Source organism: Setaria viridis, chromosome 9 (genome assembly GCF_005286985.2).
Source record: "Setaria viridis chromosome 9, Setaria_viridis_v4.0, whole genome shotgun sequence".
NCBI classification, from domain to species: domain Eukaryota; kingdom Viridiplantae; phylum Streptophyta; class Magnoliopsida; order Poales; family Poaceae; genus Setaria; species Setaria viridis.
The window spans coordinates 1,935,310-1,957,072 of record NC_048271.2 but is presented as its reverse complement, the minus strand read 5'-3'; the positions used below and the strand labels follow the sequence as shown (position 1 = coordinate 1,957,072).

The window sequence follows — 21,763 nt, the reverse complement described above, 5'->3', positions numbered from 1 at the left end:
ACAGAATCTGACACAAGAAATGGAAAACGCAGACTAACCAATCTGACACAAGAAATGGAAGATGCGGACTAACCAATTTCCATCCAAAGTTCCAAACAACCGCAAATCTCGCACTGAAGATACAGCTTTACGAAGCTAGACGCATAGGAGTATAGAGACAGCTATTAATTCTGCGTCCTGAGTCCTAACAACACAGGAGCATGCAATGGTGGCAAGTCAGAGATACTGCAATGGCGAAATTCCCCATTCTAAGCGCCGCGAACCTTTCTTGAGGTGAACTACGTCAAGCCTAAAACACCGCCAATCTTTGATGCGAAACCGATTAATCACCAGGCGATCCTCTTCTACGCAAATCCCAAGAACTCGAACGCGTCGAAGGAAAAAAAAAACCGCGGCGAGTGGAAAGAACTCTCACCTTCGAGTACGGCGCGCCGGGGTCGTCGGGGTCGACCTCCTCGGAGCGCACGTGGCGCAGAGCCAGCATGACGGCCTCCACCCTCCAGTCGCTCCTCCTCGTCGAAGACGCAGTTGCGCCCTCGCACCGCCCACCGGTGCCTCTCTTGCGCTTCTTGGGATGCTCCGGCGAACCCGTGGCCGCCCTTGATATTGCTAGCTTCTCGACGTCCTTCAGGCCGCCATTGCAGCCCCGCAGCGGCTCGAGCGTCCTCGACGCGGCGTCGAAGAACGGTCGCAATGGGACCGAGTTCGTCATCCCCATCGGAGGCGCCACGCCCGCGACGCTCGGACGCTCTGGGGTGCCCTGAGACGCGCCGTCAGCTGGCGGCGCCCCGTCTGCTCCTCCTGGGCCCTCGTCGGCCGCAGGGCCGTCGAGAGGCGCGCCGGCGCCAGGCGGTGGCCCGCCTCCTCCTCCTCCTCCGCCACCGCCTCCTCGGCGCCGCCTGAGCCTGCGGCTCAACAAACGCCACGCTATCACGGCGCCCACAACCACAAGCAAGCTCTTGATTATGTCGGAGAGGTAGTCAGTGTCGGTGGCGTCGGCTTCGGCTTCGGCGCTGGAGGAGCCCTCCGCGGGCTCCCCCTCCTTGACCGCCGCCGCCAGCACCTTCGGGAGCTCCCGTGGCGTCTGCTGGCTGGGCTCCAACGAGACCTCCGGCGGCGCCTCGCCGCCCTCCGGCTCCTCCGAAGGCCACGGGAAGTGGTCCGAGAGGTCCGGCAAATGTTCCTTAACGTACTGCACCAGGGAGCTCATCACAACCGCCTTCACGCCTCGCCAGAAGGCTTGCAGCAAGGCGTGCGGCAAGGGCGGCGTCGCCGCCAGGCGTGGCGTCGCGTGCGACACGGGCGGCGGCGTCTCCAGGCGCGGCGTCGCGTGCGACACGGGCGGCGTCGTCGCCATCGTCACGCGAAGAGGCGTAGGGGGTTCAGGGGCAGAGGCGGAGGGGGTTGGGTCCCAGGAGCAGAGAGGGGGAGGGGGTCGGGTCCAGGGGGAGAGGCGGAGGGGGTTGGGTCCCAGGGGCAGAGGCGGAGGGGTATTTATTAGTTAGCCTCTGGCCCATGTAACGGCGTACAGGAACAGAGGGCCGAGTCCTCCTTCGGCCCATCTCCGCGGGGCCGAGTCTCGTTCCATACATCTCGTCCCTAGCCGAATGCAGCCCATCTCCGCGGGGCCGAGTCTCGTTCCATACATCTCGTCCCTAGCGAATGCAAGTTTCCCATCCGCCAGGATTGGCCGTATGGACAATTGGACTTGAATAGTCCGAATGATCTTTTTTTCAGAATAAAAGGGGCGATCAGTCACTGGATTGCACCGCCCAATTTGGCCCTGCCATTTTTAAACTTAAGGAGCATTCGTAGCCAAATTTTTGTTTGGTACAAGATTGTTTAAAAACACTAGTAGTACGACTAGTGTTTTCCAAACTTGGGGTCACGTTCCAATCTGCTCAACAACGTTTTCCAAACACTAGTAGAACCAGTCCAGACCAGTAGTGCCAAGGGAGAAATGACTCGGCAGCCACGGCTGGCAAACGGCATTGACAGTTAACGAGCCATTTGTAAAAACGAGCAACGAGCATCATGTATCTATCAGTCAATTTTGCCTCTTCCCTACCACCAACATAACACCACGCACGCACAACAACGTTCTAAACGAATTCACATCTGCTACCTGCAATGGGGAGTATGGTTTCGATCTTCATCAGACGGGGGGGTCAGCGAGCGCCGGCCGGCCGGCAGGGCCTTCTACTGCCTCATTTTCTTCGAGCTGCAGTCCGGGCACTTGTAGTGCTTTATGTGGTCCGCTCGGGCGGGGGTGATCCGCACGCACTTGCCGTGGAACCACCTCTCGCAGATGTCGCAGCCGATCCAGAACTCGTTCGAATTGTAGAGCCCGCCGCAGGTGCCACAGAAGGTCTCGGTGTGCTCCTCGTCGTCTTCGTCGTCGTCGTCATCATACTCCTTGGCAGGCGGAGCTGCTGCTCTAGAATTCTTCGTGTGCCCGTCGCTTCCTCTCTGTACAAGCAACAGGGAGCTCTTTTCGGGTTAAAATTCGAACATAAGCACCTGGATTCTCAGATTCTGAAGATGAATGTGGTACCTTTGACGAGTGTCTGGACTTGCCGCTGCTATCAACACCAGACCTATCTCTGCCATGTTTCCTGTCCGAGAATGCTTCAAAGACAGATGGAAGATCACTGACCATGCTGAATAAGCGCTTCCTGAAGAACAAAAAAGGAGCAAATCATCAAATCAGAGACTGCAGCACCTTCTCACAAACTTGGCAGATAATTTCTTATTGCAGTCAATTGTCCAGTGTGGATCATAATTAGTCTCTTACTGTAGAAAAATATACATATACTTTAGCACACAACACCTCCTCAGACAGTGGATTACCAATTTGTTAATTTGAAAACGAGTTGATAAACAGCTGTGTATGCACTACTAGTAAACTACGCTGTTCAGGGTATGAACAGCATCAAAGAAACTAATTAGGTTTCTGGGAAACAATATTGCAATAAACATCCCAAGTCAAAAAGAAAATGTAGTCAGAACAACATTATCATGGCTGATAGAATGAGACAGTATAAGAATACTGCAGGCCAAAATCTTTCTGCTCAAGAGATGGAAATACTGAGAAACTCAGAATTTACACTCCACTATCAACAAGACAGAACAGGTGTATCTTAGCAACTAAAAGATTGCCGGTTGTTATAAATTAATATACAAAAAGTGATAGATCTGTTCCTTCCAAAAGAGTTGAGCTAAGGTGATTTCATTTTCTTTTCATCTAAATAGATGAGTTAAGCTTGCAAGAGCAAAAATAAGCACTGTGAAGGTTCTGGAAAATGTTTTGGAACTAAAAGGGGTTGAACTGCTGAAAGCAGCAGCCAGAAAAGGCACACACAAGACTAATTAGGCATAAAATTCTCGATGTGATTCTCATAAGTGGAAACTTGCAATAGAATGAGCCACATAGGGGAACAAAATCAGCTCTCTCAACTAGCAAAGGAGGTTGAAACATCTGATGAATCTCAACCTCAACACCAAGACATTCAAAATACTACAGATGGTGAGCATTTAAATTCTGAGAATAAGAACATGATAGGCCCAAGAGATATAATACAAAGAAACAATCAAACTTTTTCGATTACACAATGCAAAATACACAAATACTCAAGAAAAAGGAAAGGAGCTTGAACAGTCCGAGCCTAGTAAAAGCTATTTGAAATTAAAGAAAAAACAAAAATAAATGTCAATGAATTAATATACTACACGTGCAGATCAGAAGAAGCAATTTTTTCTTAAGGTATTTTCAATAATCCACTAAATTTTGCATATATTTTCCCACCTTTTCCGATTAGCTAAGATTATGTCCAGACAAGCATACAACAATTGAACTAGCAAACGAGCAGCACACTGTAGGATGCTCTGAATATTTTAAGGCATCAATATTATAAAAGGGTTTCCTGTTACCATGTCCTTGTGCAGTTTGGTCAAATTATATTTGTATTTCCCGTCCTAAACATTGTATCAGCCAGTAATGACAGCTTCTCCAACCACCATGAAGACATCTTTCATCAAAGAACTAATTACCCTACAATTAAAATGTCAGAATGCGTTCAGAAATGGATGGCCCAGCAATCAATGTAGGAGAAGACTTCAGGCTAGTACATGCTTTTTAAGCTTTGGTTCTAGAACTTGTGGCATTGCTCTTTGCAACAAAAATAGGATTGATATTAGAACTCATAGAATCAATGAAACATTCAATTCTAGAACCACATAAAAGCACAAGATCTCCAACTTTTCTACACGATTTAAAATGCGAAAAAGGTCCTAGAGTTTGGCACCCTATAATGAACTGATGGGCCCTGGTATTGGAAATACATATATCCCACCCTATGAAATGTGTTATCATGAGATGTAAAGTCTCGTGATTCCGATTGCACCTTGTAGCATGAACAAAAAGAAAAAGCAAGGAAAACAGCATGCGAAGGTGCCAATAAAGTAAACTCATCCCCAAAGCATGAACCCTAATTCACTCAAAGGAAACAAAAGAGGAGCACACCAAACATGTGCACATGCGAACACATGCATGAACAAGCGTCTCCCCACTACCAAATCACCTAACAAACAAACAAACTGATTCACCAAAATGGCAAAAATTGAAGTTAACAAAAGCAACTGTCACAGGAAAGAGAGAACAAACATTTACTCTCTTAACAACTCAAGGGGACTGCTTGAAAGAGCGAATCGAATTCAGAGTGTACAGTGGCGGAATAGCATTGGTACCGATCGTTGGCGTTGAGGCGTGCGCCGAAGAAGAAGGCGACGGAAATCAGCCACGAGTCGGAGTGTACTGCGACGAGCGAGAGCCAGTCGCGGCGTTGCATGCCGTCGCGCGCGAAGTTGATGCCCAGCGCCGGCTCCGGCATCTCCGGCGGCACCTCCTCCGCTGGCGGCGCCACCGCCCAGGTCCCGTTGGGGAGGCCGTACAAGCACAAATTCTCCTTATCTGCGTGGAGGAGAGCAAAAAAAAACCCGATCAGATCATCCCCCAGCCCAGATCGACCACTCTACGCACGCACCCGAGAACAGCTCGCCGTGGATCGATCTCACTCACCTGGGTCGCAGGCGCTGTAGAAATCGTCCACATCTGCACCGGCAACGACACGAGAGGGGAGCCCAGCGTTAGATCTGTGGGGTGCTCAAAGCGCTGCGGCGAGGCGAGGGGGAGCGGTCGTTACCGGAGGTGAGGGCGCGGACGAGGCCGGCGCGGCGGGCGGAGAAGTCCTTGTAGATTTCCTCTACCGAGCGCGGGTTGGACGAGATGGACGCGGGGGCCATGTCCATGCGAAGGGACGGGCCGCCGATGCGCGCCCGCGCCGGCAGCGGCGGCGTGGTCGGCCGGAGGCGGCGGGGACGGGCAGCTGCTCTGCGGCCGACGAGTCGAGCACACACAGGAGTTGGATTCGGCCGGCGTTGCTTCCTCGTCTATCTTTTATTATTACACCCGGCCGAGGCAAAAGGCTTCGTTTGTTTCGGTCACGCCTCGCGACCCGCGCCGCGATGCCACCTCGTTGGACGCTGACACTGACACGATGGGCCAGGAGCGGGAGGCTCGTGCCGACCCCACGTGGAAGTGAGATGACTGGAGTAGAGGTAGAGGGCAACTAGGGTGCGGAGGCTAGGGGAGCGCGGGCCCGGATAGGCTACTGACTTGGCGCCGCTAGGCCCGGGTCAAGCATAACCTGGGCCCGTCCTGCGAGCCGTGGGCCATTCCGCGCCGGCGCGCCGGGCCCGTTTCAGAATCAGATCGCGGTTTCCACTTTCCAATTTTACTCTGCTCCGATGATGGATGCATCAGGTGCTCGCGGCAGCAGGGACGCCATCCGGTCCGTCGATCCCCTCATCAACGGCTCATAACTTCAGGGAAACGGCTCATAACTTCAGGGAACAAACAGTCAGCATGTGTACAGCATTCAGCTCTACAGCAGCAGTTGGTTCCAACCATTGCTTCACCGACACGCGGCCGAGTTTAACAGCAGAGAGATTCCAGAAACACACCACGATGCCAATACAGGACCATATGTAACATCACACACTGACAAGCAGTTTAGAATTCAAATTCAGATGCTTCTCAACAAAACTAATGGCCATACAGGTCTGATGGTAAGGCTCATCTCGACATAACTTGAGTTCTGATATGAGAGAGCCCTTCAGATGCGCCACAGGCCAAAAAACATTACAAGGTTCATTGCGGTGACGGGGGGACAGGTTTTTAAGATCTCGGCTTCTCTTTCTTCTCCTTGAAGAGGGCGAGCAGGGAAACTCCAGAGACCTTCACGACCTTGAAACGGACACCAGGAATATCTCCCACGGCGTGACCCTTACGACCGAACCCAGCAATCAGCACCTCATCCTACAGAGAGAGGGAGTGCCAAAATTAGCAGTGAACAATGGCGAGGGATGACATCATTTTGCCTACTTGAATGCCCGGTGAGTGGTAGAAATACAACTTACATTTTCCTCGATGTAGTTCAGGCAACCGTCGTTCGGCACGAATGCAGCAATCTTCTTCCCATTCTTCACCAGCTGGACACGAGCACACTTACGGATAGCAGAGTTAGGCTGCTTAGCCTCAATGCCACTGCAATTCAAGTAGATCTGTCAGGTATTCCTTAATTTGGTTGTTCTTCATAAGAAATTAGCAGCTAGCATTTCTCGAACTCACATCTTTTCAAGGACGATTCCCTTAGCGTGAGATGAACCAGCAAAGGGTTTCTTCCACTCGTTGCCAAGATGGCTCTTCTTGTAGGCTTTGTCAGCCCACCTCTGGTTCCTTCTGTGGGTCTTGAGCTTGCGCCCAGCTCCCATACCACGTGTCTTACTGCAGGAGAATTATGAACATTAGCATTCATGGAATGTTTGTAAGCACCAAGTGTAGCACATGAAACTCAACATCAAATATTTTCAATTATAAACATAACACAAAACAACAAAATTACTTCCTTTCTTCAAAGTCAACTGGATAACATAGAAAATTAATTGAATTTGTAACGATTCAACTAGCACAACACAGCAAGTGGAGGCAAGCATATGAAACTCCACACTAAAGATTTCCCATCATAAACATCCAGAAAGAAATACAGCTAAGAAGTGCAAAGTTACTGCTTTTCCAATGTGCACCGTATTCAACAGTCATCTGCTAAAGCTCCAGCAACAGTAGGACTACCAGGCTTAATGCAATTTTGATAAAGAGAGTACAATTAAACTCTGCTGCTTAACGCTTGAACTCTATTTATCGGCTAAAACCTCTACTTTGGAATGAACTTCCTGCTTGGAATTAAATTATGTTCCTGAGTAGTTTGTAGGCAGTAGGCACAAAGCTCGACTTCAATAAAAGCACAACAACCCTAATACTAGAACATATGATTTTATTTATGGCAACCACATGAGCTAACTAGATGAAAATAAAACTATAGTCAAGCACGAGAACAAGAAGAATATATCCAGATTTCTATGACTACTCCAAAGAAACTAATTTGGCAAATAAAACGAATCATTGTGCATATTACATAACTGATAGAGTGACAGTAGATACAATACCATATAACACTCAAATGCTCAACAAATGAACATGTCAATATGTTATCATATCCCAGTTAGCCCTAGAACCACACTAGTACTACTAATATCTCAAATTACAAGCGCATTTGTTCAGACTAAATGTGAAAACGTATCCAATGCAACTTTATAAGGATTCCACAGTGCAAGTTTGGTGGTATGCAGCTTTCTAAGTAAGAAGAAACAAAATTGAACCGCAAGAGAACATTAAACTAATATCTGAATCCCTGTATTTAGTACACAGTTAAGGCACACAGAACAGGAATTGACTATTAGGCATGCCAGAGTGAGGTTTCCGCATCAATACAGGTAGGCACACAAAATTTGAGACTGTTATGTTCAGTATACAAAAGTTAGAAAATAGCAGTAGATAATATTGCCAGCACTCAGCATTTCAGATGCACCATAAAGATAATGCACAGCATCAAGCACATAGTAACATCAGCAGCTCAGGGAAGACTAGTATAAGAAGTACAAGATATGACGGGTAACATAGGCTTAAGACTTTCAGCACGAAAGTACAGCCACCATTTTCAACTAATTAGATGGTGCAAAATTTCAGTCAATTCAGTTATTACAAAAATTAGAAACGTGATTAGAATTGAGCACGTAACCATGAAAACTGAGCAGCTCCAACTACGAATCATGCATCTAATAAGGCAACAGACCGCGGCCACTACCCAGAAATACAAGAATACCCTATAGTTAGTAATTTGATAAAACCAAACATTTGAAGCACAGGTTCGGTAAGCAGTTCGCGCTAATCAAATCTTCTTCCCAGCAAGTATTCAACAAAAAAATTAAGAATCAACAAGCAGAGAAAACAACATGCATCGCAAGGTAATGTATTGAAACGCTGGCATCTAATAGATCTGGAAAAACAGCAACAATTTTCAAGGAATAGCGCGCAACTTCTAGGAAATCAGATCGAGAACACAGCGAATTACCCCATGTTGGATGGGCGAAGGTGACGCCTAGCTCGTAGCGGGAGTAGGGCGGCCGACGGCGAGGGCGCTGGAGCTGGCGGCGGCGGCGGCGGCGGCGGCGAAAGGGTTTGGAGGCAGGAGTGGGCGAAGCGTTTATATCCCTTTCGGACCTGCACTAGGGCTCGTGTTTGCTAGAGTAAATGGGCTAAGGCCTTTGGGGTCGATTTATATGGGCCACGTATTTTGCAGGCTCACAGCCCATACATGTTTGCATGTTTGGACCGTTAAGGCCGTGTAAAAGTTAGCCCAGCTAGCTGCATGTTTTTTTTTAGTCAGGCAGCCGGCCCACACCCCGAAAGGCCCAAACAAGAAGTCAAGAACCTACATGGCAACACACCTCCTCACCCGGAAAAAGGAGAAGAAGAAAAAAAGCAACTCACACCTCGTTGTTTTTTCAATCCCGTGACCCAAGCAATCACCAAAGTCGTCGCCGAAAACGCCCACAAATTAAAGCCCGCTAAAATTTGTTTCAGTGGAGAACCATCAAATCGGTGGCAGCTTCTAAACGGATGAACAAGCCAAATCCCACCGAAAACACATGCAGCATGCGTCAGGACCGGACGTTGCGATGCCAAACAAGCGAGTACCGTCACGCCACTAATCCCTCTGTGTTTACGGAGTGGCAGCTGGTCACGGCTAATCAATCTCCAGTCAGACGAGATCACGGTGCACGATGAGATCCAGAGCCGTGCTTCGCGCGCAATCAATCGCGTCGCGATCCGGCAGGTACTAAGCCACGGCCGCACGGGCTCTCGCTCCCCCCTGCCACATTTGACATTTTCTTCCCCCCCTTCTTCCCGCGACGCACGGCACGTCGTCGAGCCTGGCGAGGCACGGGCCAAGTACATGTACATTAGCCTGCCGCTGCCGCTGCTGGAGTCTGCAGACGAAGCAAGGCAGCCAGGCCTTTCAGTGACCACCAGTACACCGTCCATTCAAGTCAAAGCACTGTGCCGGCCCGGGCCGGCGCAACGCAAAGCCACCGCTGGCGCTGTCGCCGTCGTCACGAGCTTCGCGAGCGCTCGCCGGCCGCGGCGCCCCCACCGGCGATGGGATGGCACGCAGATCCGCCGCGCGCGCGTTTTTTTTTTTCCGCGGGGGGAGGGCACTGTTCCGCCGCCCGCCGGCGCATTTCTAGAAACGAAGCGAACGACGTTTCCCCCTGGACGGAGCAACGGCACAGTCGCACGGACAGGTACCTGCGGCCGGCGGCACACACACGGGCTCCTCGAATAATTGCGAGCGCCCCATGCGCACGGGCCCTGAGGTAGTGAGAGGCCCCTGAGCCTGACCTGACGGGTGCAGCAGAGTCCCCAGCACGGGCGAGCAACTGTTGATGGATGGTTCAGAACCGTTAGGGGTTGGGCTCGAGGTGAAAGATCTGGATACAGAGATCCCTACTGGAGGATGAGTAGTTGCCATTGCCAATGCCAGCCAACCAACCCGCTCGTGCATCTCGTGCTCGACGCGGAGACCGCGCGTTTCTTTGCGGTTTTAGGGAGGTGGCCTACGCCGCCTAGGCCGCGTCCGCACGCGCGCGCGCTCGTAGCAGTGTGGCCGTAGCCGGACGCGCTTGCGGCCGCGCGGTCAAAGCCGAGCACGCACGCCCACAACCACAAGGCCGCACGGAACGCACGTCTCGCGCTCGTGGCGCGCCGCCGAGGCGGCAGCGTCTCGACGGCTCCACGGACGGGGGCGGCATTGACCACCGTTGGGGCCAGGCCCCGGGCGGCGGCTGGCCGGCCGACGGCCGAGGAGGCTGAGCTCGCGCACGCCACTGTGCGGCGGGATTAGTCTGGGATTTTGTCTGGCAATAATGCGCCTTTTCTAGTGTGCCGCGGCGGGTACGGTGCGCTGCTTTTGTTCGCTCGCTGAATATAAGTACCGGCCGTACGACACAACAGGAGATGATGATCGTGGCCACTGGCCGCTGCGCTGCGCGCGGGCATTATTGGTCGGGGCAGTGGGAGAACGGGGGCCGCCGGGGATCTCATCCGCCTGGCCTGGCGCACAACGGCACAGGAGAGCAACGCCATTGTCGGTTGCTGATTGGCCACTGGGCATATGGAGCCATGAGAACCGGTACCCCGCATCCGGGCGTTTGATTCGTGGGTTTGTCAGTGTGGTAGCCGGCTTTACGAGGAAAGCCACGGTGAAACGGTGCCACGGCCAGGATTTTTTTTTATTCAGGTTATTTTTTCGAGAGGGTAGAAAACGCGCACGCGTCCGCACACATCACGGGAGAGATTGGAGGGTCTAAAACCCTCGGTACGCACGGTACCTGAACACGCACGCGTGTGTGCGTACCCTAACATAACTTAGGACATCCTAGGTGCTACAGGGAAAAAACCTCTCCCGCGTCGGTCAGCGCTCGAACGCAAGAGGGCAGCCTGAGCTCCCACTCGGCTGATCGGTTTCTGATTCAGGGTGCTTGTATTCTCTGCTACCTTGCTCGAAGTGGTGTTTGTTTGACTACTAGGATCTGAAAATACCAAGGCACGCTGATCAAAAATATTAAAATAGTACAACTTATCATATATAAAAATTTATTATTTATAAGTAGATCTAAAGTTTACTATATTATATAGTCTACCGCACGCCCTACTTCATTTAAAAGGACCAGCTTTTACTTTTACGTTGCAACTATAAAATTTAAATAACACTTGCGTCCGTTGTTGAAACACAATCTTTTTGTTCCATTGCAATTATAAAGTTTAAATAACACTTACGTCCGTTGTTGAAACACAATCTTTTTGTTCCACTTGTACAATTGGAGTGTTACTATACCTAAAAGCCCCTCTACCGACACGATATCTTAGCTTACTTTTCAACAAAACCAAATATTCTCATGGTTGTCTACCACATTCATGGTACCATGTTTTATAACCAAGCTCGACTCAACCAAATTAGAAAAATATTATAACTATGGTTCCTCGTATAGAACCACCGAGGTAACACTAGCAATATAGCTACATAATTATTACCACTTCGATAGAAAAAAGCACGCAACTTCTGAAACCAGTTTTTTAGAAAAAAAACAAAATGAAACATGTGGTATAAAATTGAAGCAGCTTAAAAAACCACCCGTCCAATGCAGCTAAAAACCATGGCAGACGAAAACGATTCCTCTACGATACTACAGAGTGACTTGGTGTCACCAGCGTGTAGGCTATGATCGTATATGGACCCACTTGTCAGTGGCACGAGTCACCCTACCGCAGAGGAGGCTCGTCCATGGCAAACACGGAGCCCCCCTCCCTAACCCGCCTCCGGCGAGCCGCCGCGCAATACGTTAACACGGTGGCGGAGCCGCGCGTGCCCGTAGCGAAGCTCCCTTGCACAAAAATAGTTTACCTTTGATACCCTTCACCCTCCTCGACGTCCCATCCCCCTTTCCTTTTCTCCCACTGCTCCCCTACCCTTTCTCTCTCTCCTCTCGTCCTCCTCACCCCCACCCCATGGCCACCACCACCACCACCCACTGCTCCTCCTCCCACCTCGCTACTTATCGTGTCTGCGCTGCTCCTGCTCCGGCGCCATAGAGGCGTACGCGCACGTCGATTGGTCGAGGCCGCCGATCGAGCTCGAGGGTGGGGGGAGTCACGCAGCAGGAGGAGTGGTAGCAGACTGACTGGGTGGTGAGTTTTGAAGCTTGAGCGGCAGGAGGAGGTGGAGACTTTTGGCTCCGCCGGACCCCCGATCGGAGATGGTGCTGGATCTCAATGTGGCGTCGCCGGAGGACTCGGGCACGTCGAGCTCGTCTGTCCTCAACTCCGGGGACGGCGGCTTCCGGTTCGGCCTGCTCGGGAGCCCCGTCGACGACGACGACTGCTCCGGCGAGATAGCGCCGGGCGCCTCCTCGGGATTCATGACGCGGCAGCTCTTCCCGCCCCCGACTCCGCCGACCGAGCCGGAGCGGGCGGCGGCGCCGGTGCCGGTCTGGCAGCCGCGCCGCGCCGAGGATCCCGCCGTGGCGCAAAGGCCGCCGGCGGCGGTGGCCGCGAAGAAGACGCGGCGCGGGCCGAGGTCGCGGAGCTCGCAGTACAGGGGCGTCACCTTCTACAGGAGGACGGGCCGCTGGGAGTCGCACATCTGGTACTCAGCCTCTGACCTCGCCGGCTTCGTCGTAATTACCATCTACTAATCCATCTGCTCATGGAGCTCTTAATCACTTTCTTCTTCTTCGTCTTCTTCCTCTTCTTCTTCTTCTTCTCCTCCTGCTGCTGCTCCTTGATTTGGGCAGGGATTGTGGGAAGCAAGTCTACCTAGGTGAGCGCCCCGGTTCTAGTTCGAGCTCGAGCTTCTATTAGCTGTTGACTAGTCTTCGTGCTTTTGATTTGGTTTCGATGTGCTGATGCTGTTTTACCAGGTGGCTTTGACACTGCGCACGCAGCTGCGAGGTTAGGGAGCTTTGGCTTGCTTGAATTCAAGTCGATCTGCAGTTTGATCGTAAGTGCGCTGAAATGGTAATCTTGGATCACGCAGGGCATACGATCGAGCAGCGATCAAATTCCGGGGGCTCGAGGCCGACATCAACTTCAGTCTGGGCGACTACGAGGATGATCTGAAGCAGGTAATAGCTGCGTCAAGTGGCTTCTACAGTTTTTCCATGATCAATAGTCTTGCCGTGGATTGATGGGTGTGCTTTCAGATGAGGAATTGGACCAAGGAGGAGTTCGTGCACATACTCCGCCGACAGAGCACGGGGTTCGCCAGAGGGAGTTCCAAGTACCGTGGCGTGACGCTGCACAAGTGCGGCCGCTGGGAGGCGAGGATGGGCCAACTTCTTGGCAAGAAGTAAGCTGGCAGTAATATTTGACCCGCGTATATAGTAGCTAGTGCCTGTTATTAAGCTTTCTGATTTATAAGCTTATTTAAATGTTTTTAATCCATGGTTATGAGCAAATTGTGTTGAAATATAGATGGCTAAGTTTGTCATTGGGCATAGGTGTGATCAAGCGACTCAATCTATGATTGTGTTAGGTGCTTGAGACTTGCAGGTTATTTTAGTTTGGGTCAGTGTGGTTACAATCGATGCTACCACTAGTAGTTAGTGTGTCTCTGTTATATTGGTGAAAGATGCACTCCCACAGCTCAATTGTTCTTCCATGGCACCTAACAATGTGACACAGATCTATTTGCAGCAACCACTAGATTTCACATATGTGCATTTGCAGACAATGCAGTTCTTGCACTTTTTAGCCAAGGACCATTTTTGTCAAAGTCTACTAGTTTAGGCATCCATCTCTTGAGACACGTCTCTGAACTGGAATTCACACGCAGGTACATCTATCTTGGGCTCTTTGACAGCGAAGTTGAAGCTGCAAGGTGCTCATTTTCTTTAAGGGCCTGCCGATTTTATCAGCTCCATTGACTTTGCTGACTTCCATGCTTGTTGGATTTGGTAGGGCATATGACAGGGCAGCCCTTCGCTTCAACGGGAGGGAGGCTGTTACTAACTTCGAGCCTAGCTCCTACAATGCAGGAGATTCCCTGCCCGACACTGAAAGTGAAGGTATTACAAGCAGCCTCGCCGTAGTTTTTTTTTCTTTCATATAAGCACAAGCATCCAAGCTGTATCTCATAATTATCAATATGTTCATAGCAATTGTTGACGCTGACGCCGTTGATTTGGATCTGCGAATTTCACAACCTAATGTGCAAGATACTAAAAGGGACAATATCATAGTTGGCCTCCAGCCAACATATGACTCCCCTGAATCTTCAAATACGATGACCTCTCAGGTAAACTTGCTTCAAGATTACACAGCAGTTTATATATAATTTTCTATTTGCGGTGGCTAAAAAGGTATCCAGAAAATTTAGAATCTTAAGATGGAAGCGACTAGGTTGACTTGTCTTGGATCTTCATGTGGAATGTTAACCTCTGACGACTCATAGGATTGTCTGATTGGCCTATGGTTGGTTGAGACATTAATTCGTGGTCCAGGTCCTATGGCTATCATTGATCTTACGATATTTGCACCTATCTCTTGCTGTAGCCAATGAGCTCATCGTCCCTGTGGCCTATGTATCACCAAAGCCCAGCAGTACCATCTCACCATCAGCGCTTGTACTCGTCGGCTTGTCCTGGCTTCTTTCCGAACCATCAGGTACCACCAAGACCCCTTTGTTATGCTTGCAAATTGCCCATTCCTACGCATCAATTATTCCAAACTGTTACTGTTTTTTGTATGATGTTAACTGAACTTGACCTGTGTTTCAAGTTAAAAAAAATTAAATATTTCAGCATGTCCTACTACTATACTTGATACTAGCTAGCTAAACAGTTTCTCAGTTCCATTTCATGTACTTCTTGTTTGAACTTGGGCATGGAGATAAATTTAGTAGCCTGATTCCCTATTAACAGTTAACATGTCTTGAAATTTCCAATGAAATGTCTTGTTTCTTTGAAGTACAGCTCTTTTTCTTGGTATCTCAAGGGCAGTTGTTCGTCAGCTCCCTCAGCATTGTAGTACTTGCTAATGGCAGATACTGTTTGGCGTGTGAACTGATTGATGTTTCGATCAGGATGTTCTGCCCGTTTGCATCTTTTGAAAAAACCGCAGTCTCGTTCAGGCTTAACAGTTTCGTGACATAACATGTGATGCATCTTGGTATGCTGATCAGTGATCACGTGCTGCAGCTTTAAAAGTACTTTGAGGATGCTCTGAATTTACAGGAAGCAGAGCTAGTGCCAACTGCCAAGTCCTTGGTTTTGCGAAAACAGAAAACCTAAACCTTGAAGAATTCTTTCATGCATGCTCACCATATCATCCTTTAGCTCGGGGGTGTCCCGCTAAACTTTATCACTTGTCACATCGGACATTTGGATACTAATTAGGAGTATTAAGCATAGTCTAATTACAAAACTAATTGCACAGATGGAGTCTAATTCCCGAGACAAATCTATTAAACCTAAGTAGTCCATGATTTGACAATGTGGTGCTACAATAACTATCTGCTAATGATGGATTAATTAGCCTTAATAGATTCGTCTCACGAATTAGACTCCATCTGTGCAATTAATTTTGCAATTAGCTTATGTTTAGTCCTCCTAATTAGCATCCGAACATCCGACGTGACCCTGCTAAAGTTTAGCATCTCGTATCCAAACACCTCTGAAGTCATTTTGGTTTTGGTGATTAACCAAATGGTTCTTCACTCTGTTCCCTGCGAATGAACGATTTTCAGGTGAGGCATTACTGTGGTCAAAAGTTAACAAAGCTCATGCTCGTGCTGTTGCCACTGCAGGAAAGGACCATGGAGCGAAGGCCTGAGGTGGGCGCCCAGCCGTTCCCCACCTGGGCATGGCAAACGCAGGGTCCCCCTCACATGCCGTTGCACCACTCTGCAGCATCATCAGGATTCTCTACCGCCGTCGGCGGCGCGAACGGCGGCGGCCCGCCGTCTCACCCGCCGGCGCCGTCGTTCCCGAACTACCAGTTCTTCTCCTAGACCGCTTGGCAGCCTGCTGTTCCACGCTCAACTTCATCTGGGCTTCTGGGGCGGCGGCTGGTCTTGTGTTGGTGGCAGTATCGCAGCTTTTGCTTGCCGGTAACCGTTTTTAATTATTGGGAGGAAAGAGAGCGAGCCAGGAGACGCAGTATGGCTCATCTCCCTCTGGTATGTTCCTTGTTAAAATATGGGCTATTGCTACAACTACAATGCCCTGGATTTGTCATGGTTGAGGTTTTCTACCCATCACCCATGCATGAATTTGTTCTGAAATATATTTGTTCCGCCGGATCATGGGTGTACACATACCGTATCCTCAAAGCACACCCACATACCGTATCCAAAAAGCACATCCACATTAGGACGATCGAACCAAAAAAACAACCTAGTGAAAGGAATTGGCAACCTAGTGTAGTGTCCTAGTGAAAGGGAAATGGCAAACCTGGCACAGAGCAAATCTGACGACAGTACAGTACTGTTGCGTTTTACCAGCACTCACTAGCGCAGCCCTGGCCCGGCACTGTAGCCGCCGGCCCCCGGCGAGCGCACGGGCTGACAGGTGGGGCCCACACACAGGAGGGAAAAAGCAAACTGTGCCTCGTACGTTCCCTGGGCTGTCAGTCAGCGTTTGTCCGTTGTTGGTGTTGCGATTGGCACCCACCACTTTGGGAGCAACTCCTGATGGGCTGGGGCCCCGGCGGGCACTGCTCCAGTTAAGTCCGCACAGTGAAGTGAAAGCTAGTGGTATGCTAGCCTTGTGGAGCTAGCCACAGCCCAGCCAGCCGGGGAAGTAGTGGTATGCTCCTACACGACACTGTACTGCCGGAGCAAGCAGAGGGTAGAGGTCGAGGAGTGGTGGAGTAGGAGTGTAGCCGTGTAGGACGAGAGCTACTCCCTACTCTGTCTGCTGTTGCCTGTAGCAAACAGGAGTGCCCTGTACTGGCTGACGCTACTGACTGACACTGACCGAGTGACTGAGGCCTGAGGCCCTGAGCGAGAGAGCTCTCGCCCTATGGGTGGTGGCCTCTGGCCTGCTCGTGCTCGGTGTGTGTCCCGTCCAGAGCACTGGAGCGGCACAGTGCTGCCGTCCCACGTCGCGCTCACCCCCTTCTCGTCCTTTCCCCGTTTGCGCCCAATACCGCCCGGCTCGCCGTGCACCCCACCCCACTGCTAGCGATCGCATCCCATGGTTTGTTCCGTCTCGTTCCCGGTTCTCCCCACTCCCGAGGACGGCAGCTGCCGCGGGCCATGGTGGCGACGCCCAAGGTGATGGCGGTTTCGATGCTTTCTCCTGACTCTCCCCATGTCCCTTTTCGGAGCCGTGTGTGACAACCTATGTTGGCCCAAGGTTAGGTAACAGGGAAACCGGGCCCGTATGCCGTTTGGGCCGATGAGCCCGTGTACCGTCGTTCTGGCACGCTGGCCACGTGCAACTAGGTTCTGTTTTATATGGCTTCAACTTTGGGTGAAGCTGCTCCACTTCAAAACTTTAGGTGAAACCATCTCTAGGTGGAATTGGAATTGTCTGATGGAGGTGTTTGGCTGGAAGGGTGTCCCAGCTCGAGAAAAGAGAAGTTCGAGGATAGATTGCCATTTTTGTCCCTAGTTCGATCTCGCCCTCCACCACAGAAGCCACTGTTATTCCTCCTCTCGCCAGGAGCAAGGAATGGAGCAAAAGATTTTAGCTTTTCTTAAGGACCCAATCACAAAAGAGCCAGGCTCCTTCTTCCTCCTCTCCTCAAGGCTCTGGCCAGCCGACTTGCTGGCGCTACGGCGAGGTGGTGTCTCGGGCGAGTGGCGCAAGAGGGAGAGGGGGTGGAGGGAAGTCTACGGGTGTGCTCACCGGCGGAGGGCATGGACGGAGGGGGCTAGGGGGTGGTGGCGGCGCTCCGATGGCGGGGTGACAATGGAACCGGCGAAACAGGCGTGGCTCGCCGAGGGGAATCTGTTGCTGCTGTTGGTTCGCTCCAGTTGAGGAAGAAGGCGGCAAGACAGCGGAAACCGGTGGCGGCTCGGCCGGCTGGCGGCGGTGCAGGGAGGCTCGCGCGGATGGCGAGGCGGCGGCGCATGCAGGATACGGGGCGCGGGCGGCAACAGTGGCTGGCGGCAGCGCAGGAGAGTGGCATCAGGAGGCCTCAGGTGGCACGGGGAGGGGAGTCACGGCGTGGGGAGGGGTCTCGGGAGAAAATAGAAGTGAATCATTTTTTTAATCAATAGTATTAGTGGGTAATTACCCACCAACTCCACGAGGAGGTTCATATTGGGTGGTTTTGGAGCTGCAAAAGAGGTGCTCCAAAACTCCACCCCCATCTGCACTACAACTCCATGAAGTTCTGGAGCTAGGGTGTTTGGCTAGAAAATTGGCTGGAGTTGCTGGAGTTCAGCTCCAGAGTCATACCAAACACCCCCTTAAGCTGAGACCGAACCTGTGCGGAAGCAGTCAATGAACAATTACCAAAAACTATCTCCCAAACCCTATCTTCTTCCTCTGTTTTTCTTCTGTGCCAGCGTTGCTGATCCGATCCACCGTGCGTGATGCCAGCAAAACCCTCTAGGTAGTCCCTATCACATCGAATGTTTAAATAGTAATTAGAAGTATTAAATACAGGTTAATTACAAAACCAATTGCATAAATAAAAGCTAATTCGCGAGACGAATCTATTAAGCCTAATTAGTTCATGGTTTAACCATATGGTGCTACAGTAAATATGTGCTAATTATGAAGTAATTGTGTTTAATAGATTCATCTTGCGAATTAGCCAGAGCTTATGTTTATGTAATTAGTTTTATAATTATTTCACGTTTAGTCCTTCTAATTGGTATTCAACTTCCAATGATCCGAACTAAAAAAATTAAGGGGGCATTTGGTTCCTCGAGCTAAAGTTTAGTCTGTCACATCGAATATTTGGAGGCTAATTAGGAGGATTAATTATAAAACTAATTACACGGATGGAGGCTAAACGATGAGACGAATCTATTAAGCCTAATTAATCCATCATTAGCAGCACATTGTCAAATCATAGACTAACTAGGCTTAATAGATTCGTCTTACCGTTTAACCTCCATCTATGTAATAAATTTTATAAATAATCTACGTTTAATACTCGTAACTAATATCTAAACATTCGACATGCCATATGCTAAAAATAAGCGGCCGGAAGCAAACGCTCCCTAATCCATAGACGTTAGACACCGCTAAGGATCGTGACACCGCGACTGCTGGTGGTGATGGGCTAGTGCGTAGGCTATGTCCTGTTGGCCTGTGCGTGAGCCCCAGCTGTCTCCTGCTCGATCGGGGCCGGCTGGCTGGCTCGTGATGCTGATCCAACTGCAGTCCACGGGGAGCCCGGTTCAGTGACTTGACCGTCCTATTTTTACTGCTCCGCCATCGCATTGGCTACGAGGCTGCGACCCACCAGTCAGAACTCGGAAGTGAAGTCATCGTGCCAGCAGCGCCCGCACCTGTTCCGGCTGCACGGGAGAGCGGCCGTTTCAGGCTGGAGAGCTCTCGCCAAATCTCGTGCCGGCACCGCCGGAGGCCGGTGGTCCATGCGCCTGTGGCGGCTGTGGCCCGCTACAGTATGGGGGCGTCGTCTCGCCGAGGAAATTTACCAATTCCCACCACTCCTTATGTTGTTTTTTTTGCGCGTGTGGTGGTGCCCATTTCCCAACCACCGCGTACTGTAGCCGTCTCGCGCTTGCCTCGTCTTTCGTCTCTTTCCTTGAGGCCAAAAGTGTCGCATTTTTCACAGACTTCTCCTTTTCCTTTTTTCCCCCTTCCTTGCAGGCACCTGGATGCCAAGTTTCTGCTCCAACGTTTCAGCTTTCTTGGGGGAAATGGTGTTTGTTTTCCTTAGACTCCTCGGCCTGGACATCTCGTGCATTACTGCTATTTTCCCGTTCAAACTAATTTTCACCATCTTCAATTTTTCCCGTGGTTATTTGGCCGATGAACAGTTGCATTCACCGGTCTTCACCCTATTTTACAATCGTTTGCACTCCCGGACCCACGGACACGCATGCATAATGCGCTACCGGTGGGCTGTCTATTCGGGCAGCAGAGTCCATTTCGAGATTATTGGCGTGGAGCCACCTTATTCATTCCGAAAGGACACGCCAACATCAGACCGCCGTGCTCGATGCGTACGCATGCCCTCCAGGTCTTAACGTGTACCACCTGCATGCCCAACTCGGACGTCCAAACAGGCTGTGCGCCAGTAGTCGACCGTGCATGGTCCTGTGTACTCCGCATCAATGCATGGCCCGCGACACGTCGGCGTGACTGGTTGTTTGCTCATGTCTTCTAGCCAGGATCGTGCCATGCAGTATCTACAGTATATGTTTGGTTGCCCGGGTCGCGGTAAGATTCCACGCCAAATAGTGCAAATTAAAAGTCACTCGCCCGAGTGTAGTGATGAACCTAGCAACTTCGAGAAGTCTAAACGTCTCCACTCTACATCTATACGAACGGTGCTGCCCAACAGCTCGATACTAAATAAGCTACTTCCTCCGTTTTAAATTATAGATCGTTTTGAGTTTTCTAGGTTCATAGATGTATATATACATCTAGACATACACTATATTTAGATGCATACAAATATATATGCACCTAGAAAAGTCAAAACGACCTATAATTTGAAACGGGCGGAGTATTGATTTAGCAGATGATGAGCCGGGGCGACCGAACGAGCACCCATGGTTGCCAAGTCTTAGGTCCGCCCTTAGCTGATGAGTATATGGGTTGCGCTATATTTGATTGGTTATACCTATTGAGTTTAGTTTGGTTTAGAAGAGATGTCGTTTGGTTGCCCACATGAAAACATGTTCCATAGGATAAATTGTTCAATAATCATCGTCTAGACTTTAGTTATACTTGAGGGGAGTAATTTAAATTTTTTTATTTTTCATGGTTATACTCCAATAGTCTTTAACTCATCTTAGCATGACTTAGTATTCTTTAAAATTTAAATACATTAATATCACTTCATACATACTATACAGTACACACGTGTTAATTGTGTCATTATCTGTCAAATCAAGCTATCTCTCACGTCTAGCTAGCATATATCGATGTGTCGTCTCACGCCCCCCTTGCCTTGCATGCAACCACCATGTGTGTATATCATTGCTGCCGAAGCTAACAGATATACTGGAGGCAATGCTACTGCTAGCATGATCGATCCATCAACGGCAGCTGTAGGCTACCACAGGGCTATGCACGCAGGCGTGAGAAAAAAGGATGGGGAGGGATGCATCGCCATTTTTGCCCGGCAACGAGAGGAGCGGATGCCGCGCGCCGTGCATGCCCACTACTAGTGGAGAGTGGAGACGACGACAGGCGTTCGGTGAGGCGTTAGGATCGACCGGGCGACAGCCGACACGGGGCTTTAAAGGGAAAGGAGAGAAAGCCAAGTGATGTGGACCGGGATCGATCCATTCCAAATCGGATAGCTAGTACGCTAACTGATGGATGTGGCCGGCAGTGGCCACTCATCGTCGTCTCGTCCGTGCAGCACTGCACTGCGGGGGCGCGCATATGGTATGGCTCATCTTTTCTGTTGCTGCTGGGACACGAGAGGTGGCCGTTACGTTACGTTACATCCCCCGTAGGAACTTTAGGGATGCTTCCTCCTCCTCTCACCTGCCTGGAAGTGGAGAATCCTTCTGCGAGATTTTAATTCAGAGTGGAGAACTAATGCTGGAGTTTTTTTTTTAAGAAGAAGGAAACCACAGTACCA

At 50.3% G+C, this 21,763-nt stretch overlaps 3 protein-coding genes across 3 annotated transcripts; 1 reads left to right on the top strand and 2 right to left on the bottom strand.

Moving 5' to 3' along the window:
* Positions 1–1,991: 1,991 nt before the first annotated feature.
* On the bottom strand, positions 1,992–5,430 carry LOC117836365 (PHD finger protein ALFIN-LIKE 3). The gene is made up of 5 exons (XM_034715769.2): positions 5,202–5,430; positions 5,078–5,110; positions 4,747–4,969; positions 2,555–2,675; positions 1,992–2,469 (listed from the first exon to the last, which is right to left on the bottom strand). The coding sequence occupies exons 1-5, from the start codon at positions 5,305–5,307 to the stop codon at positions 2,200–2,202; spliced, it is 753 nt and encodes a 250-aa protein (XP_034571660.1). The 5' UTR covers positions 5,308–5,430; the 3' UTR covers positions 1,992–2,199.
* A 577-nt stretch (positions 5,431–6,007) lies between these two features.
* LOC117836366 (small ribosomal subunit protein uS12) lies at positions 6,008–8,690 on the bottom strand. Its single transcript, XM_034715771.2, has 4 exons — positions 8,529–8,690; positions 6,689–6,844; positions 6,478–6,604; positions 6,008–6,376 (listed from the first exon to the last, which is right to left on the bottom strand). Exons 1-4 carry the CDS (start codon positions 8,531–8,533, stop codon positions 6,236–6,238), a joined length of 429 nt encoding a protein of 142 aa, XP_034571662.1. The 5' UTR covers positions 8,534–8,690; the 3' UTR covers positions 6,008–6,235.
* A 3,253-nt stretch (positions 8,691–11,943) lies between these two features.
* Positions 11,944–16,327, top strand: LOC117836364 (APETALA2-like protein 2). Its single transcript, XM_034715768.2, has 10 exons — positions 11,944–12,662; positions 12,811–12,836; positions 12,937–12,967; positions 13,053–13,140; positions 13,219–13,364; positions 13,851–13,895; positions 13,976–14,082; positions 14,173–14,312; positions 14,570–14,680; positions 15,822–16,327. Exons 1-10 carry the CDS (start codon positions 12,274–12,276, stop codon positions 16,023–16,025), a joined length of 1,287 nt encoding a protein of 428 aa, XP_034571659.1. The 5' UTR covers positions 11,944–12,273; the 3' UTR covers positions 16,026–16,327.
* The last annotated feature ends 5,436 nt before the right edge of the window (positions 16,328–21,763 follow it).